The sequence below is a fragment of the Dicentrarchus labrax genome, unplaced genomic scaffold (assembly GCF_905237075.1).
Source record: "Dicentrarchus labrax unplaced genomic scaffold, dlabrax2021, whole genome shotgun sequence".
Classification (NCBI taxonomy): Eukaryota; Metazoa; Chordata; class Actinopteri; family Moronidae; genus Dicentrarchus; species Dicentrarchus labrax.
This window is the reverse complement of record NW_026136704.1, coordinates 31,043,695-31,063,467: the sequence shown is the minus strand read 5'-3', so window position 1 is coordinate 31,063,467 and position 19,773 is coordinate 31,043,695. Positions and strand designations below refer to the sequence as shown.

General features: G+C 40.7%; 1 protein-coding gene across 1 annotated transcript in view; it reads left to right on the top strand.

Annotated features, from left to right (window-relative positions):
- The first annotated feature begins 454 nt into the window (after nt 1-454).
- Nucleotides 455-19,773, top strand: part of myo7aa (myosin VIIAa) — a 37,618-nt gene continuing 18,299 nt past the window's right edge. The window contains exons 1-19 of the mRNA XM_051399587.1: nt 455-725; nt 2,834-2,947; nt 3,614-3,766; nt 5,974-6,158; nt 6,361-6,482; nt 6,632-6,774; nt 7,233-7,346; nt 8,056-8,124; nt 8,278-8,362; nt 8,590-8,666; nt 8,850-8,969; nt 9,268-9,419; nt 9,921-10,131; nt 10,653-10,788; nt 10,991-11,097; nt 13,734-13,871; nt 15,124-15,282; nt 17,486-17,578; nt 19,566-19,660. Of these exons, the coding sequence (XP_051255547.1) occupies nt 621-725; nt 2,834-2,947; nt 3,614-3,766; nt 5,974-6,158; nt 6,361-6,482; nt 6,632-6,774; nt 7,233-7,346; nt 8,056-8,124; nt 8,278-8,362; nt 8,590-8,666; nt 8,850-8,969; nt 9,268-9,419; nt 9,921-10,131; nt 10,653-10,788; nt 10,991-11,097; nt 13,734-13,871; nt 15,124-15,282; nt 17,486-17,578; nt 19,566-19,660 (2,378 nt within the window). The 5' untranslated portion in view covers nt 455-620. The remainder of the gene's footprint in view (nt 726-2,833; nt 2,948-3,613; nt 3,767-5,973; nt 6,159-6,360; nt 6,483-6,631; nt 6,775-7,232; nt 7,347-8,055; nt 8,125-8,277; nt 8,363-8,589; nt 8,667-8,849; nt 8,970-9,267; nt 9,420-9,920; nt 10,132-10,652; nt 10,789-10,990; nt 11,098-13,733; nt 13,872-15,123; nt 15,283-17,485; nt 17,579-19,565; nt 19,661-19,773) is intronic.

The following is a 19,773-nucleotide window of genomic DNA, read 5'->3' as shown; positions in this document are numbered from 1 at the left end:
TTGTTGCCATGGGAGACAGTGGAGGTTGTGGGGGGCTGGGTTAACAAAGTGTCAGTGTGAAAGAGAGAGAGGGAGAGAGAGCAGGAGGATTGTCCCAAAATGTTACTGCAGTGGAAAGTTTAAAGTGATGTGAGAATTAGTCGAAGGCTGGATTTTATCAGATAGTTTTAAAGTGATTTTAGTGAGTGGGGAAGAAATATAGAAAGATGGGACTTACAAACCAGGATGTTTGACCCTGTTAGACTATAGGATGTCTGTTTTTCTTGACATCATTTTTTGATGTCACTTAAAGGGCATTTCAGCATTTTTTAGATGAACCCAGGGGAGAGAAATGGAGGTGACATGTGACCATGATTAATAGAACCTGTTGAACCATGAAGAATTTGAACATCTCATTGTTTTTATGATGGCGACTGTATATGGGTTGTCCTGGGGGCCTAACCTTAGGTCTTAGTTTGATATTTTATGTGGATTTTTGGAAATTGTCCACTCGTGTGAATAAGGACGATACAGAGAAAGCTGAAACCTGGACTTGTGGATACTTTTGTTCTCTTCTGTGGAATACAATTCATCAGATATCATTGCTAGAGTGCGTGTGAGTTTATACTGTGCACGTGAAGATGTACAAGCGTCGGGAGTATGTGGAACTCTACGAGAAGGATCTGGCCAAATGGGCACTGCTACGCAACGTCAACACTGTGATGAAAAACAGCACACTGCTGCCGGTACGCAACTGTGTGTGTTTCATGAGTCATAATTATATGTCTTTATTCTGTGGGTTTTGTGTTGTGTAAGATACGTGTGTTTTCCCTTGTTTCATGCATCAAGTATTAATTATACTTCTGTGTGGCCTTGTTAGGATACCTGTGTGCTTGTGTGTGTGTGTGTGTGTGTGTGTGTGTGTGTGTGTGTGTGTGTGTGTGTGTGTGTGTGTGTGTGTGAGAGAGAGAGAAAGAGAGAGAGAGTGTGAGAGAGAGATGCAGCATTTTCTAATATTGCATAACTGTGTGTTAAGATAATTATGCATGAATCACAAGAATGCGGTTCTCTGTTTTGAATGTTTTGATCCATGAATCATTATTGTATATCTGAAAACTGTGTTTAAGTTTTTAACGTACCTTTGAGTTGTGTGTGTGTGTGTGTGTGTGTGTGTGTGTGTGTGTGTGTGTGTGTGTGTGTGTGTGTGTGTGTGTGCCTTGTTGAATGTTATTAAAAACAGTTGCACAAAGGCAACAATTTGTGGCCATGTTTGTGAGTAACCACAGACATCTTCAGTGCAGTAGTTACAGTGCTTGTACATCATAGAAATTATTTGGCTTCTACCCTGAATGAATGGTTTGATATTTTAGGAAATGTATTTGTTCGCCTTCTTATCAAGAGCTTATTGACATGATCAATAGCCTTGATTATTTTGTACTGAGTACTAATGAGTAATAAAATCCTGCCTCAGTGTTATAAACCAATGTTTCATTAACAAAGATCCCGCCAATGAATGTATGGAATTGGAAAGGTTTATTGCACATATTGGATAAATGTAAACCGTGTGGTGTGCTGTAGGAGGGATGAATGGATTGGAAAAGGGTTGAGGGATGAAGGGATAAGGGGATGAGGGGTAGGAGTCCAGGGTTGAAGCCTGAAGGGATGAAAGGATGAAGGTTTCAGGGGTGAAGGGAAGAGGGGATGAGGGTTGAGGGATTAAGGGTTCCCGAACCTAGTTATAAAACTTCATGCAGTGTTTGGGCATCTGATAAGTCTTCAAACTCATAGATCAGCTATTCAAACTGGACCTCCTCTCAACTCTGCTACAATTAAGAAATACATGTTGTACCTTTTACTTTATTTTGATACCTTGTAGTGACTTAGCCCCACTCTGTACCACTGATGCATTACAACATTCAAGTCACAGTCAATCACAGAGCTAAACTTCAGATTTTCTGAAAAGTAATGAAGGTGTTATTTCAACTATCCTCAAACACTCTCACATTCCATCATCTGGGTTTTTCGAAAACTGGCAGACTGTGACTTGAATTTAATGGTAATACAGAAGCTCAAACTGGTGCTAGTGGTGACTCTGTATCGCCGTTGGAATCCATTGTAACTGATTTCAAGGAGGAAGTACGATTTCAGACGCCTTTCAGGACTACAGAGCTGAAAATTTCCTACGTAAAATGTCAAGAAAGTATAACTTTAAATACCTCTGATTTGTGGACATCTGCTATTGACATTCATTGACCCATCTGTACTAACCATTCTCTCCTGTCCCACATAATGTCTGCTGGTTAGATGTCCTCCACATCCACCTCGACAAATTCCTGGTACACATTTTGTCCTTTCCAGATGCTGGAGTGTCTGCCAGGAGATCATCTGGGGTTCATTTCACCCTTTTCAGACTGCACCATTTATTTTAATTTCTAGAATTAATGCACTAACCCAGCTGAGTATTAATGTAACAGCTTTAATAAAAAGCAAGTAAAGGTCAGCCCACAGTAGATTAAGATGATATGAGGCTGTATTTTACCCACAGTCTGGCTTGGGTTAAAAAGGTTCACATCCCCAGACCGCATTAAGACTTGTCTGGGTGCAGTGTGAAAATGGTTATGATTCAATTATTTAAACAAAGAAATTTGGATTCTAATCATGGGTCTGATCATCTTATAATTACAATCTCTAAATGGTAAATTTGTTAAACAATCACATTTATCCTTTATCATTATCGTCGTTATTCTTACTGATTAAACATTTTGATTCTTTCTCTCACAGTGTTAAGATTAAATTATTATTCTGATCCCAATCCTGATCCTGGTTTTGGTTTTATATCTTGATTTCTTTCCAGGGCGACTATGTCTGGTTGGACCTGAAGACCGGTCGGGAGTTTGAGGTGCCGGTTGGCGCAGTGGTCAAACTCTGTGACTCAGGACAGATCCAGGTGGTGGACGATGAAGGAAATGTGAGTGCTGACTCAAGACTCTTGGAACCATGGTGCTATCTAGCGAACCAGCCCCCAACCATTATAATGAAGGATGCATCTGCTATTTTTTGGTTCCAAACCAATTTATTTTTGGTCTAAATGCTCTGAATTAGAATCAAAATTGCTCCATGTTGGGGGAAAAGGCCTAAATTGTGATGCATGGCATTTCTGTGCCTATGGCCCAATAGATAGAAACATGGGTTAACACGATTCCTTTGGGCCTGACCATCAGGAGCATCTTGGGGTTCATCTTGTGTGTAACTGGTGAACAAGAGTTACATTTTAAAGCACTTGACAAGATGCACAAAGCAGTGAGGGTTACTCTTAACTTAAGCAGGAATTATACTTTACCCAGACATATGATGTAAATTTCATTGTGTGTGCTTTGTCCGTGTCCCGCAAATTTGTTGTCACCCGCGGACTACTGAAAGTAGTATGGACAGAGTTATTACTTGGCTGTGGTGTCCATAGCTGTATGTGTACTTATTGGGATTATATTGAGGCCTTTAAGATCAGATCAAAAAAGTTTTTTTGTAACCAACTAAAAGAAATGTTAACAATAGCAATTTCGTCCTAAAACTCCAATAAACAGAGTGTGATTCTGTTTTCCTCTACAACCCACCATAACGTCTCTTAACCCTCCAGGAGCACTGGATATCCCCCCAGAATGCCAACAATATTAAGCCAATGCATCCCACCTCCATCCACGGTGTGGAGGACATGATCCGCCTGGGAGACCTCAACGAAGCTGGCATCCTCCGCAACCTGCTCATCAGATACAGAGAGAAACTCATATATGTGAGTGTTACTGTGGTACTGTTCTCATACTCCCGTGACCCTGCAAAGGATAAGTAGTTATAGATAATGGATGAATCGATGGATGTTTTTATACTACTGCTGCACACTGATGCTGGTATACTGTATACCAGTGTTTTTTTATCAATAAGCCTTCTTGTTTCAATACAAGACAGATTCTCACAGACTATACTCATTAGTGGAGCCCATAGAGTTGACAGGGGACCCCAAAATTTTTTTTTTCCTATTTATTAAATTTTTTTTACATGTATTTTTTACATACATACATACATACATACATACATACATACATATCAGAGTTTATATCAGATATAAACGCGTACATCCCTAGAAGAAGAACCAAAAAGGTGGAGAAAAACTTTTGCAAGGTTTTAATTAAGCAACCAGTGCGTTCTGTCAAGGAAGGGGAACCAGTGCTTGGGGGGCAAAGCTACTGGTTGACTATGCATTTTCAAAATAAGTCTTTCCAAACCTTAATCCTCAGCTTGGTCTTTACTAACACTTCCTCATTATTATCTCACAAATCCAACCCCAGCTGTTGGCTGTTTTTCTGCTCTCATCTCAATTTCTTGCTTCTTCATTCTCTCTCTTGCTTTCCTTGCTTTCCTCCTTCCTCCTTCCCTCTTCCTGTTTCCTCTGAAGACAAACTGTGGTGGCAGGGTAAGTCAGCTCCTGCACGGCAAGCATGGCTTGAAAGAGATCCGACCTTAGCTGTAAATAATGCACTTATGACATGTATTTAATACCTGCACTGCCTCAAAAACCAGCAGTATATTTCCTATTCAGTAAACTGCATGTATGTTGCACACTGTGAATGTTTCATGTTAGATTTTCTGTTTTCTGTGTCATGAACTTGAAAAGAAATCAAAGGTTTCATTGCATAAATTTACAAATGATACAATGGTACATTTTGTAAAGAAAGCCTGTAAGGAATTATTAATTCAACATGAACTCATTATGGAATGAAACTCATCTTTCATGTTATTTTGCTCTGCACAAACACTGCATGTCCTTCTCTGATAAATGACTGCTGTCACTGAGTGTGGTGCATACTGTATAAAGTACAGTATGTCATCAGGACTCAAGGCCAAAACTAAATGAGCCTGGAGGGGAAAAGAGCTCCTTTTCTTACACATTGAAGCTTTGGAGGTGTCATGTTTCTGCAGGACAAGTTAAAACACTTTATGGGAATGATTCGCTCAGGCTTGGCGGTATACCAAGTTCAGCTGCAGCCTGGGTGCATGTTGATTTGTTTTCAACATGGCCGTCTGTTCTCCTGTGGCGAACACTGATAGGTTCTCATTGTCATCCTGTTCCATCTGAGCTACGAGACCTGTGTCACCTCATCTACCCTCCACCGGCCCCAACTCACTCCTGTGCTGCTGTGTGGGCAGACAGCACAGAATCTCAATCTAATCTAAAATACAGATTAACACTGTGTAGTGTGTACGGGGAATCTAGAAGAGTTGCTACTGGTTTGTGTATCATCAGAACAGAACAGTTGTTACTGATCATTCGTTCTGTGTGTTTTGCGGGTTTTGCGGTTCTCAAACTATTGAACGTGTACCACAGGTGGAACGCATGCTTCCTCTAGTGGTACATGGAGGTAAAATGAATGTTTCAAAAACACTGTAATCGTGGCTCCAAACAGGAACATTGAGAATAGAAATGTGAAACCTCTTTTCTACCAAATTAGCTCTGGTTCGTGAACGGATTTCAATTCTATTCAGGATTTAACAACAGTCAACAATAAATTATCTTCTTATTTGGAATAAACCTGCACCCTGCATGAACTGTCCATATCTGAATAGGGTGGCTTGCGTTACTCTATTTTAACATCAGCCATAATGGTGGTACATTGACAGCCTATTATTTTAGATAGAATGCAGAAAAAATGAAAAGGTAGAGAAACACTAGTCATTAAATATCTGCTCCTTCCTAACTAAGAAGACAAAAATAATCTGTGGAGGTTGGTCGAAACAACCTTTATGTGTCCAGTCTTTGTAGGTTTCAGTTCTTCAGGTTTGTTCCAAGCTTAAGGGATCTGAATACGTCTTCCACCTCTGTCCAGTAACCCTAATCCATGAAAACTCTCAAACTGCTTCAACGGGCTAACAGCAGCTTCAGTCCCAAATAATCAGCATCACATCCACCTTAAAAAGCCCCTAATCCTTCTACCCTGTGTGCAGACATACACTGGTTCCATCCTGGTGGCCGTCAACCCTTACCAGCTGCTGCCCATCTACACAGCCGACCAGATCCGCCTGTACACCAACAAGAAGATTGGAGAAATGCCACCCCACATCTTTGCCATTGCTGACAACTGTTACTTCAACATGCAGAGGAACAACCGTGACCAGTGCTGTATCATCAGGTAGGACAGAGTGGAGAATACTGGGTGGATCACTGTGCAGTTTGGTGCTTTTGTAATCCCTTAACTTTTCATCTAGCACCATCATCAGGTCAAACTTTAAGCTATGTATTAAGGTGTGTGTGTGTGTGTGTGTGTGTGTGTGTGTGTGTGTGTGTGTGTGTTTTGTCTGTCTGTGTGTCTGTGTTCGTGTGTGACTTCATAGTGGTGAGTCGGGAGCAGGGAAGACCGAAAGCACCAAACTGATCCTTCAGTTCCTGGCAGCCATCAGCGGTCAACACTCCTGGATAGAACAGCAGGTCCTGGAGGCCAACCCTATACTAGAAGGTAGGAACACACACACACACACACACACACACACACATTTCAGTTTCCATAAAAAGATACAGTTAAAGTCAGAGTGCAAAAACTGGCTATTTCATCTCCCATAGAGGATGAGTAGCTTATGACCTTACTGGTTTCTGTTTGTCTTCCAGCCTTTGGCAACGCTAAAACAATCCGCAATGACAACTCGTCTCGTTTTGGGAAATACATCGACATCCATTTCAACAAGAGAGGAGCCATAGAGGGAGCCAAGATAGAGCAATACCTGCTGGAGAAATCCAGAGTCTGTCGACAGGTACGTTTAAACCTTCAGGATTTTATCAATCATTAACCAGGACTATAATACTTTGATTCGGTTTGTTGTCTGGCGTTAAAATCACCAATGAATTCAAGTTTAAATGTCTGGTCCATGTAGGTCTATCTAGTATTTCTACTTGTTCAACATTTATTTACAGTTTTAGCTGTTTAGTATTTAAATAAAGAATAATCAATATTTTCCTCAACAATAACACAACTATTTTATTTTACATTGTATTATATATCTTAAATCATATACATTGCTTTTTTAATGCAATATAAAAATATTAACATATATTTATGATTGTGTTTTATTTCATTCAGATATTTCTTTATCTGTTTTCTTACCTCTCAGCCTGTCTCTGTGCTGCTGAATTTAATCTTTAATTTGATGTAATGATGTAAAATAAATTATGAAACATTCATTTCCTTCTTCTTTCCTGCCTTTCTCTGCAGGCCCATGATGAGAGGAACTACCACATCTTCTACTGCATGCTGAAGGGCATGACAGTAGATGAGAAGAAGAAACTGGGGCTGAGCAAGGCCACCGACTACACCTACCTGACCATCGTGAGTAAGCTTTCAGCAACATCCTCATCCAGTCATGTCATTATCAACCTGTTAGCTGTGCAGCTGTGCAGCTGTGGAGACTTTGACATTTGCAGCCAGTGAAGAGGACATTTAAGCCACAGAGCAGAACTTGTATTTCTTAAATTTATCACTGTCCTGAAGACATTCACAGATCCCCCAAAGACGTTTGCTGTACCATAAGAAACTGTAGCTCAGGAGGTAGAGCGGGTCTTCCTCTAATCAGATGTTGTTGGTTCGATCCCTGGCTCCTCCTGCTGCATGTCGAAGTGTCCTTGTCCTCTCCAAGATACTGAACCCCGGATTAGCAAAATGGGAATATTCCTGATAAGATGGGACAGTTAAAAGTCAGGAATAACCACATGTACTTTCAGTTGCTTTGCAAAAACGGCACCTCTTTTTTTCCCCGAGACTCAAAAGTTCAAACTGACAAACTTTATAACTGACAGAGATAACGATATAAGAAGTTGAGATATTTCATCAGCTGTAATACGGGTCTGATCAGAGAAATGTTTCAGGGCTGAGAGTCATCAGCTGTTAATGTTGTAATGTTTTGTTATTACCTTTCATCTTTTACAGTCAGACAGCGAGGGCTCCTTTCATTGGAGTACAAAAAGACAAAATACTCTTATTTAATAAATTATTACTGTAAGGAGAGTCCATTTCCCATCCATCTCTCTGTCCCCTGCAGGGGAAGTGTACAGTGTGTGACGGCCGAGACGACATGAAGGAGTACTCCAACATCCGCTCTGCGATGAAGGTACTTTTTAAAACCGATTATAGTTCAGCAAAGGTGTGTGTAACTTTATCACAGTCTTTAACTGATTAAATAATTCTCCTAAAAAGAAGATCCGCTCGTATTTGAAAGTTGAGCCAAACCGGATTTACAGTTTCCCTTTGCTCTGTTCTGCAGGTTCTAATGTTCACAGACAAAGAGAACTGGGAGATTTCTAAGCTGCTGGCTGCTATATTACACATGGGAAACCTCAGATATGAAGGTAAAGTCAAAAGTGTTCTTGGTGAAGGAATTTCTCCATTTTACAACAAATGTGATCCTTGTTTGTTAGGTACGTTTCCCACTTTCCAAACAACACAAAAACCCATATCTCACATATTGAGAGCCACACAAAGATTTGTAGTTTTTTTTTTTTACCTCTTTTAGCAGATTTTTTTAAATCTATTTTTATTTGTTTTATTCACTCTCTGCTGACCTTTGACCCTGCAGCTCGTACCTACGACAACCTGGATGCCTGCGAAGTTGTCCGCAGCCCAAATCTCACTACTGCTGCTACGCTGCTGGAGGTAACACACACACACACACACACACACACACACATTAATATATTATATTAACATATTAATTACAGTCTCTTCAAACAGGAGCTCTGATTCAGGCCTGAGCCCTTTAGGCCCTTTTATTATAAACCTTTCACCTCAGTGAACCCACCAGACAAACAGCTCCTGTGTTTGTGTGTTTGTGTTCAGGTGGATGGGAAGGACCTGATGAACTGTCTGACCAGCCGAACTCTGATCACCAGAGGAGAGACCGTCTCCACCCCACTCAGCAAGGAACAAGCTCTGGATGTACGGGACGCCTTCGTTAAGGTACCGCACTTAATGATCAAAACCCGTCTTATGAATCTTTCTGTGTTTTTGCATCCTGCCTTGTTCCATCTTTTACTACTCCTTCTTCTCCCCTGCCTTTCTTTCTTTCTAAACACATCACTGTAGATAAGTGTGAAACCTAGATAGTAATGTGTAATGTGTCACTAGCGAAGAAATCTGCTCCATAGCGCCTCTTAGAGGTCAAAAACTCCACTGCGGACCTTTAAAGTGTTGAACAGGGACTTGACTGTGTGTGTGTGTGTGTGTGTGTGTGTGGGGGGGGGGGTGTGTGGGTCAGGGAATTTTCAGAATTTACGGCCGTTTGTTTGTGTGGATCGTGGAGAAGATCAATGCGGCCATTTACAAGCCTGCGTCCTCACAGCCCAAAGTTCTCAGACGCTCCATCGGACTGCTGGACATCTTCGGCTTCGAGAACTTCACTGTCAACAGGTCTCACACACACACACACACACACACACACACACACACACACACAAACGTGTGGCTAACAGGTGCTAACTGGCTAATTCTGTAAGCTTGCTTAGGGGGCATGTGGTTGGCTAAAGGGTGTGAGGGCGGGGACATCAGTGACATTATGAAATAAAAGCATCACTGGGAAAAGACCAAAATTAAATCTATAAATAAATAAAAATGATATCCAATCAAATTTAGTTAATATGAAAATTAATGAAGTCACATTTCATATTAATGAGTTGAACTTCAATTATATCACAAATTGTTAGTATTATAACAATATAGATCAAACACTGCGACAAACACATCCATATTCATTAAAAATGTGGAGGGTTACACGCTCCATACATTCCTTCCATCTCTTCTAGACAGGAGATATAATGAATGGAGCTATTTACTCCACCTCCTGCAGCTCTGAGCAGCCACGGTTCAGCTGTCAGTACAAACAGTTCCTCTGTCTCGCCCTCCTTCCTGCAGCTTCGAGCAGCTGTGCATCAACTTCGCCAACGAGAACCTGCAGCAGTTCTTCGTCCGTCACGTCTTCAAGCTGGAGCAGGAGGAGTACAACCTGGAGAACATCAACTGGCAGCACATCGAGTTCACCGACAACCAGGACGCCCTGGACATGATCGCCATCAAACCCATGAACATCATCTCGCTCATCGACGAGGAGAGCAAGTTCCCCAAGGTACGCAGAGTCAGAGGGAGGGTGGTCTCCACTCCGTCTGCTGTTGGTCAACCTTCCTATTCCACCATCACCTGGAGCAAACACGAAGTGTTGTTTTAACTGTGACTGTTGATTATTTAGTCGTGCATATTGCATTACACTGATACTGAAGCTTCCTCTGGATTTCTGAAGCTTTACAGAGTTTCAGCTCATTGTTTATCTGAGTTTATCTATCAGACGCAGTGAGAGACGAGCTGGTGGAACAACAGAGCTAAAAGAGAGTGAATATTCCTCCAACAGTGGACGCACACACATGCTGTTCCTTTTCTGCTGGTTGTGTAAATAAACAACTGTTTACTGACAAGTTCAGCATATGAATTTAACTGATATATTTTGATGTTGTTCCACAGTTTCTGCTGAAATCTAATGGATAAAAAAATCACTTATAGCTGTTTTAATAATAGGAACCTTTGAATAAACAAACACGTGTGTGTTTGTGTGTCGTGTGTGTGTGTGTGTGTGTGTGTGCGCGCGTCCTGCAGGGCACAGACACCACCATGCTGAACAAGCTGAACTTTCAGCACAAACTCCACACAAACTACATCCCTCCGAAGAACACACACGAGACGCAGTTCGGCATCCAGCACTTTGCTGGTGTCGTTTACTACGAGACGAGAGGTCAGTGAAAGCAACACGTTCATCTGTTACATAGAAACACACACACACACACACATACAGACAGACACACACACACACACACACACACACACACACACATACAGACAGACAGACAGACAGACAGACAGACAGACACACACACACACACACACACACACACACACGCTCACAGTGCAGATGCAAAAATGTGTGTGTCCTGCAGGCTTCCTGGAGAAGAACAGAGACACTTTATACGGGGACATCATTCAGCTGGTCCACTCCTCTAAAAACAAATTCATCAAACAGATCTTCCAGGCTGATGTCGCTATGGTAATGCACACACACACACACACACACACACACACACACACACACACACACACACAATGACATATATTTAAGTACATTGTGGTTAATATGATGAGTTCAGTGACACTGGCAGTATGAAAACTGTTTTCATTCACGTATTAAAGATTAATAAATGCAGCATTAAAAAATCAACATTTACTCTGATCAAATTGAAAAAAATAAATTGTTTGTTTTAAATGTTATTGTCATATCAACCATCATATCAGGATCAAACTGAACAGAAATCAGATTTAATGTTTCCACAGGAATAGTTTGTATCCTGAATCTAGTGACGTTAGGCTCGAAGCAGAGAACTCAAAGCAAACATATACTAATACCTTTTATTGAAAACAAATCACATTGTTCTTACTGATAATGGTGTTTATATGAATGTTTATTCAATATTTACATGCCTACTGCTTTAGTTTAAACTCATTTTTAAAGGTAAATCTGAGGGAGATAGAATCTGTGACATCTTTTAAATAACTTTTTATAAATACTAGCACATTGTTTTATTTCCAACATGTTTTATTATTAATATGTTATCTTATTTTATTATTATTGACAGTTTATTTATATGCCTCATTGAACTCTTGAAATGTTTTAATATTTTTTGTTATCATTATTTTCATTATTACAAAACTCTAGCTTTATATGAAAACACATATTGATAATATCAGTTTCTGAATCCTGTCTGTCTTTATGCTGGTGGGGTTGTTTGCTGCCCTCCAGTGGTCACACCGAGGAACTACACACAGATGATACTCAAGTTAGACATGATAACATAACAAAACACTTCCGGTCATTGCTTTCAAAATAAATCCATGACTCAACTGAAACGATCCGATCCAAAATAATATTGATCTCTCTACACAAGAACATTGTGCAGATGGCTTTTTAAATGAAGAAACGCCACTCTATATCATTATTAATGTTTGGAAATATGAGTATCGCGCTTGGAGTTGGAGCCTTAAACTTTATCATGTCACATTTTAAACCTTTAACCTCAAAAACTCACTTGTCAGTGATTTATTTTGAAAGCCGTGGCCGGAAGTTGTAGCATTGTTGTCACGTTATCATGTCTAGCTTGACGTATCAGCTTGATGTAGTTCCTCACTATGGCCACAGGGGGGCAGTAAATACTCTTGTTCTTCTACAAGGAATCGTTAACAATTAGCTCCACCAGTTTAGGGAATTCAGCAAAAAATCTCCACAAAACTTTATTAAAAATAACTTTATTAATGATTATTTTACTCATACTACTGTTAAAGTTGTCATTTGTAATAATTACAGTGATATTGACTTGTACATTTACAGGTTCTTTCCTCATGCTGTGAGATTGTTAAATTCTTCCTCAACAATTCATCACACAAATTAATATTTTTTTATGAAGGATTAGTTTTATTTAAGTAGCATAAAGGGAACGTTATCCGAATTTCATTTTACAGCTTTTGCGTTTTAAATTACAATAAAAACAACCTTGAATCTTTATAATATACCAGAGATTTATTGTAGTGTTGTAGTTCCTCACTATGACCACTGGAGGGCAGCAAACACACGTTTCTAAATACAGTCGCGTCAGCGGTCAGCTCCGGCAGTGTAAAGACACACACAACACCGTACACACGTTTCCGGCGAACACTTTCAAAATAAAACCATCGAAAAATTACTAACTCTTTTGAGGTTAAAGTTGGTGATTGCAGAGATTTCTTGTCGGGGTCATGTTGAGGTGAGAGGGGACACCAATCAGACCAGTAACCGAATACGGTGTAACACCAGCACTTGAACTTTAAGGGGCGGATTTCTGAGCTGTCGGTCAGTAAATAACTTCAGTGCACAGGTTAACTACTCGCTAAATCAAATGTCTTACTGTATGTACCTTTGTGTGTTAAATACAAACATATGTAGCTTAGATAAGGCCGCTTTGATGGGGCTAGGCTAGCTGTTTCCAGTGTTTTGTGCTAAGTTTTTTTTTTTTTAAGATGAGCTAATTCCCCTTAAATTTAATGTGCTTTTAAAAAAACATTTGAACTTTTATATAAAGTGATGTGAATCCCTAAATCTCTTCTTGGCAGTGCTGTTATAGTATTTGATTAAATTGTTATGTTACATTTAAATGTAATTAAATTTATAATTGTTTTGTGTTTAAAATATAAAAGAAAGTTGAACAATGCCCTTAAGAATTCCCCACGGCCCTACAGATGTATTTAAATTGATTGTTTCATTTGACCAACAGTCTTAAGCCCAAAAATATTCAGTTTATTAAAACTCATGATGAAGAAAAAGCACCAAATCTTCATATTTGAGAAGTTGGAAGCGGCACGTATTGGTCATTTTGGCTTTATAACAGTTGCTGGTGAATCCTCTTTCATAGACTAATAATCAATTAGTGGACTGATAATTGCAGCTGATAGAGTTTCTGCTCTGGTTTCACTGTTGAACTCTGAACCTGCAGCGTCAGCCAGACAAAGACTTTATATTTAGAGAGAGAGAGAGAGAGGAAAGGGGTTTGTGTCAGGAAGAGAGAAAGGAGTTCTCATTGTTTCTGACCCTGACACTTTCCACGCTGTCTCACTCTCTCTGTGTGTGTGTGTGTGTGTGTGTGTGTGTGTGTGTAGGGGGCAGAGACCAGGAAGCGTTCGCCCACTCTCAGCAGTCAGTTTAAGAGATCTCTGGAGTTGCTGATGAGAACTCTGAGCGTCTGTCAGCCGTTCTTCGTTCGCTGCATCAAACCCAACGAATACAAGAAACCCATGGTGAGTGTCTGCTACTAATATCAATCAATTAATTATTAGAATATGTTCAGTTTTTAGGGGTTTAGTTGACGAGCGGTGCAGTAAAGAGTAAAACCAGTTGGTTACTGGTAGACTGACTCTGCAGCCGCTGGAAAACAAAGCATTAATCAGCAAGTTCAGTCAATAATTGTGTTTAAATGCATTATGAGTTATGTGGGTTGACAAAGTAATGTAAACACATTTAAAAGTCAAATACTGAAGTTAATCACAGTGACAATGTCAGTGTCAAAGCAAACAGTGGAAACAACACAGTGTCAAACAGCTGAAGCAAGCTAACTAACTGACTAACTAACTAATTAATTAATTAACTAATTAACTAATTAACTAATTAATTAATTAACTAACTAACTAACTAATTAATTAACTAACTAACTGTATTTAATGTGTTGAAAACCTTCATCTGACCCACGTTTCTGTGTTGAAATAACTTCCTTTACACGCCTTTCTGAGTCAAACATTTTATTTTTAAGTAACTTGTAACTAAGGAGGTAATCAGTAATGATAATTATGTCATATCACTAATATCAGGGTTCCTGCATCCTGGAATATCTGGAAAACCTGGAAATTAACAATTGACCTGGCATCAAACCTATAAACCATACAGCCTGTTATTGATGATCACGTTTACACACGTTGTTGTTGTTGTGGTTGATAATGAGACTGAGAAGACTGATTTTCTGTTAAATAGATAAATTCTACTTTGGCTGTGGTGAGAACAGCTGACTGTCCTGTGTGATCAAGGAAACTTCAGGAAAATGATTTCTTAAGAAGAGTGGGAAGCCTGTAATAAGAGGTTGCTTTTATTCTGACATTAATCTCTTCTTCCGTGTAAAATAAAAGCAGCATTTAAATAAATACTGTCCGGCTTCAACATATTTTAAATAATTAATCAGAAAATGTTAATCAAAGACAAATGTACCACAAACTGGGGTTTTTCCACCAATAACTTCTGTGAACATTACTAATAATACAAACTACAAATTCAGCATGAACAGGGATTAAAACACCAGTCAGACTCTGATGATTGTGTTTTTTAACTTATTGAAGTTGGAGGGCCAACCGGTGCTGAGATGCATGAAAAATAGAACATACTAAAAATGAAAACTGAAGTTGTGTTGATCAGCTGATTTCTGGAGGATGTAATGAGAAGGAACAACAACCTTCAGCGCTTTAGCGTCACACTCAGTCCCTGCTGTTGTGTTTGTGTCTGCAGCTGTTTGACCGGGAGCTGTGTGTGCGTCAGCTGAGGTATTCCGGTATGATGGAGACCATTCGTATCCGCCGCGCTGGATATCCCATCCGCTACACCTTCGTGGAGTTTGTCGACCGCTACCGAGTGCTCATGCCTGGAGTCAAACCGGCGTACAAACAGGTAGAGTGGGCCTACAGGGGTGTGTGTGTGTGTGTGTGTGTGGGTGTGTTTGAAAAGATTATGTGCTACAACATCAGATATTCAGGGTTCCCATGCGTCCTGGAAATTTAGAGACTAGTTTTCCAGTCATGGAAACACCTGGAAATGGATTAAAGGCTCACTATGCAAGATTTTTACCTTAATATAACAGCTTCGAAGTCATTTCGATGGTAAACGAACTCGTAGTATAGTGAATCATCCCGATAGCAAAGCAGGAGAGGGACGCCACTGGCAGAACCAGCAATGCAAGTCTGAAAGGTGGCGCCCCGCCAAATCTCGCGAGAATCACAAATTGCTTTACGGCATGACGTCACAAACATCAGCGACATAAGAAGCAGCCTCAATGGAAGACACTAGCAGGCATTCACTCAGACGTTACCTGGTCAGTAGACATCTCCGGAGTCTATCTTTGCCTGTTCGATGTCCGACACTTCCATCCTACTGAACATATACAGGGGGGAGGGGGGTCAGGCCGTGAGTGCAGAGCCGTATATAGAGACGCTCTGGTGAGTGGTTTTTACGACAGTTAACGTTAAATACAAGTACTCCGCAGCGACTCTAGGGGGAGCTGTTTGACAAAACAGGAAAACTGCATAGTATGCCTTTAAAATGACCAAATATCCTGGAAATGAACGATGTTGTCCTGGAAGATTTGAATTGTATTTCAGCCCCTCACACAGAATACAGATCTACATGCTTATTAATAATGGTAAAGTTTACATTTGTTGTTGTGGTTGGTAATTGTTAATAACATACTTTCTACCTTATAATGAGAATCCCAGAAACGCAGACCAACATTGTGAGCAAGTGCTGTACTGTCGAGGAAGAGTTTGCCCTAAAAGTGCTTAAATATCGGACACCAAACTGAGGCCAAACCAGAGTGTGTGTGTGTGTGTGTGTGTGTGTGTGTGTGTGTGTGTGTGTGTGTGTGTGTGTGTGTGTGTGTGTTTTCTGATGACTGGAACCAATCAGATGACACCACCTGTGTGACACTGTGTTTGGTCACCAAGCAGTTTTTCCCACAATCCAACAGCAGTCTGTTTTCCTTGGACCCAGACATATTATGGTTTCCTCCGTGTGTGTGTGTGTGTGTGTGTGTGTGTGTGTGTGTGTTTGTATAAACAGTTCACACACACACACACACACACACACAGCTCAACTGAAACAGCTGAGTCAGCTTTTGTGTCTGTAAGATTAGACTTGTTGAGTTGAAGTTTGAGATGTTGTTAAGGTGTCTGAGCTCTCAAATGTTCATCACAGTCATATTGTTTTGGGAGAAATTGTCACAAAAGTATTAAGTCTATAAGAAAATTAAATGTACAACAGCAAATTCTCATATTTATCCAGATATTCATGTTTCTTTCCGTCTAGCGCCATCTTCAGGTAAAAATTTCAACTTGATTTAATAATTTAGTTGATTAACGAATTCCTGCAAAAGTCATGACATATTTAACTTCTACCAAAGCAACAATGCATTAGTCTGTCTGTCTGTCTGTCTGTCAGTACTGTGTGACGTCCTGTCTGTGGCTCTCAGCTCCGAACCCATTGGTTCCTACTGAAGACGTAAATATTTAGAAATGGGTCCTGAATATTTATATTCATTTTAATAAAAGGCTCAGTGAGCTGGGTAATGCGGTTGTAAACAAACCCAGTAAACAGTGTGTGTCCTGGAAAACCTGGATATTTACAGATTGGTTTTGAAACACTTGAAATTGATTAGAATCATCAAATATCCTGGAAATAATGGAGGATTTTAACTGTCCCGTAAACTCTGACCACCTACCTGTAATGAACCTGCGTCACTTCATCATGAGCCCCACATCGTTAAAAAAGGAGGAATAAAACTAGGGAAAAAGGGTAAACTAGGCCTATCTGTACATTATAGGTTTGTCAGCAAGTGTTGTCCTGTATTGTTGAGAAAACTCCAGGAAAGTGTCTTGGAGAGGTCCTGGAAAATGATTTCTTAAAAAGAGTGGGAACCCAGAGTGTGGCTCATTGATGAGACTAGTGGAGCTCTAGTGGTGTTTTCATCGGAGAGTGTGAATGCGGCAAACACACACACACACACTGTTTGTGAGACAAAGATACGACATGTTAATCTCTCTCTCTCTCTCTCTCTCTCTCTCTCTCTCTCTCTCTCATTCTGTTGTCTCTCGCCCATCAGGAGGACCTGAGGGGAACCTGTCAGAGGATCGCTGAGGCCGTGCTGGGCAGAGACGACGACTGGCAGATGGGAAAGACCAAGATCTTCCTCAAGGTACTCCTGCAGTGAAGGGAGGTGACGGGATGAACGATGTGATGAAAGAGTGAGATGTTTGGGTGCAGCCTGGAGAAAGTGTTGACTGAAGCTGACTGGTAATGACCCAGTTCATCCCAGTAGTGAGGCTCTGCTGGGATTGTTTCCAGTTCACATGTCTGTTGATGAAAGCTGCGTGTTTGGTTTCTCGCCCAGTGAGGACAGATGTCAGAAGTCAGGGGTAAGGCACGTCCGTTAGCTGGTTGCCACGGTGACGGTGTCACTTCTTTCCCCAGAGGTTGAATGAAAATATCGGCTGATGATGATTCAGGCTCAGCAGTTTGTTTTCACAGTGTGTGGCTCCTGTACAGCGCCCCCTGTTGGTCCTTCAGCAGCTGGTTTCTACACATTTTACACTACACTTTGTTTCCATGCTGTACACAGACTCACAGTCATTTGAAGATGAAGGCAAACATTTTTTTATTTTGGCCTCCAGTTGGCTGATAACATCTAGTTTTATGTCTTTGGCATTAATTTAAAGATTTAAATATTACTAAATATTATAGTGGGTGTTTTACTTGAACCCATTGTGACGTCACCCACTGAATTGTTTTGAATCCTTGAGTTATAGTCGTCGCCATGACAGTTTGTCGGAGCCAGCGGAGGTGACGTACTGAGTTGAGCTGCAGTTTTGACTCGTCCGTAGCAGCAAACAATGGCAGCTCGCCTGGTCACACAATCTCATATTCCAGATAAACGCAGTAACAGAATCTGGATCCATATCTGATCAGCACTGTTTGACAGTTTGATCTGAGTTTGGTGCGTTGAGCTGGACGTACTCACTGAGAATGAGCTGTCAATCACAAGGTAGCCCCGCCCTAAAGCATACCCTGCTTTATGGTCTGTTTTACTCTAAATGGGACCATCAGTAACTAAATGAACTCTTCTGGACTTGAGGCTAATCTCTATCAGGCCTTTCTGCTCGGCTGGACAGGAAGCAGAACAGGAAGTAGAAAGTGCAGGGGGGTGAAGGCAGGGCAGTACCCACACTTCCCTGACAGGATGGATGGACAGATCACAGGAGGAAGAGATATAAGATGTGTAAGGCGTTTATGCTCTTTTTTTTCAGCCTCGAAGGTGACTCTGGCAACAGGGGTGTTTCCAGACGGGGTTGGGGCACTGACTTATGCAGGGGTGCTTGAAGTATGGGTCTCAGCTTTCAAGTCATTCCCAATTTATGCAATTCCAATACTTTTTATGGACACCAGAATACAGAAATACTGAAATAAACTAGGAGAAAATAACACATTTATACCACATGCAAAATACTGCTTGGTTTTTGCCCCAAACTGCATTCAATTGACATTAAGTGGGGGAGAACCCATTGTCCTTCAGATGTCTTGGTCAAGGGATCCTTTTAAAAACAACTAGCTGAGCAGGCTGGTGAGAAAGGCCAGCTTGGTGGAGGGGATGGAGCTGGACAGCGTGGAGGCTGTGACTGAGAAGAGGATGAGAGGGAAGCTGAAAGCCATCATGGACAACCCCTCTCATCCTCTCTACACTGATCCAGCCCCGAGCCTCGAAGCGGTTCGGAGGCTCGTTTGTTCCGTCTGCCATCAGACTCCATAACGCCACAGCACCCAGTACCCCCAACCCCCGCAGAGACTGGTTTAAAACTCCTACCTACAACGCACAAACCTTTTGCACTATTTATATTTAATTTCCACTCATACAGTTTAGTTTTAGTTTTTAGTCAAGTTTAATTTTCTGCTCATATTTTGCACTCCATGTCCTACTTGAACAATGCATAGTGTATATACTTTCATTTATAGTTTTATAGCTTCTATTATATTTTGTATTTTGTAATATTTGTGATATTCTTTGTTCTCTGTTGTGCACTATTTTTGCCCCATTGCTGCTGTGTCAACCTGAATTTCTCCTAAGGGGGATAAATAAAGAATATCTTATCTTATCTTATCTTATCTTATCTTATCTTATCTTATCTTAGGATCACCATGACATGTTGCTGGAGATTGAGAGAGACAAGGCCATCACAGACAAGGTCATCCTCATCCAGAAGGTGGTTCGAGGATTCAAGGACAGGTAGGCCTTGAAAACCAGATTTCAGTGTCTTACTCTCTAAAATTAGATCTTAAAGAGCAATGCCGTTTTCTCTCTTGGTGGTTAAATGTTTTTCCAGTTGAAGATTCAACAAA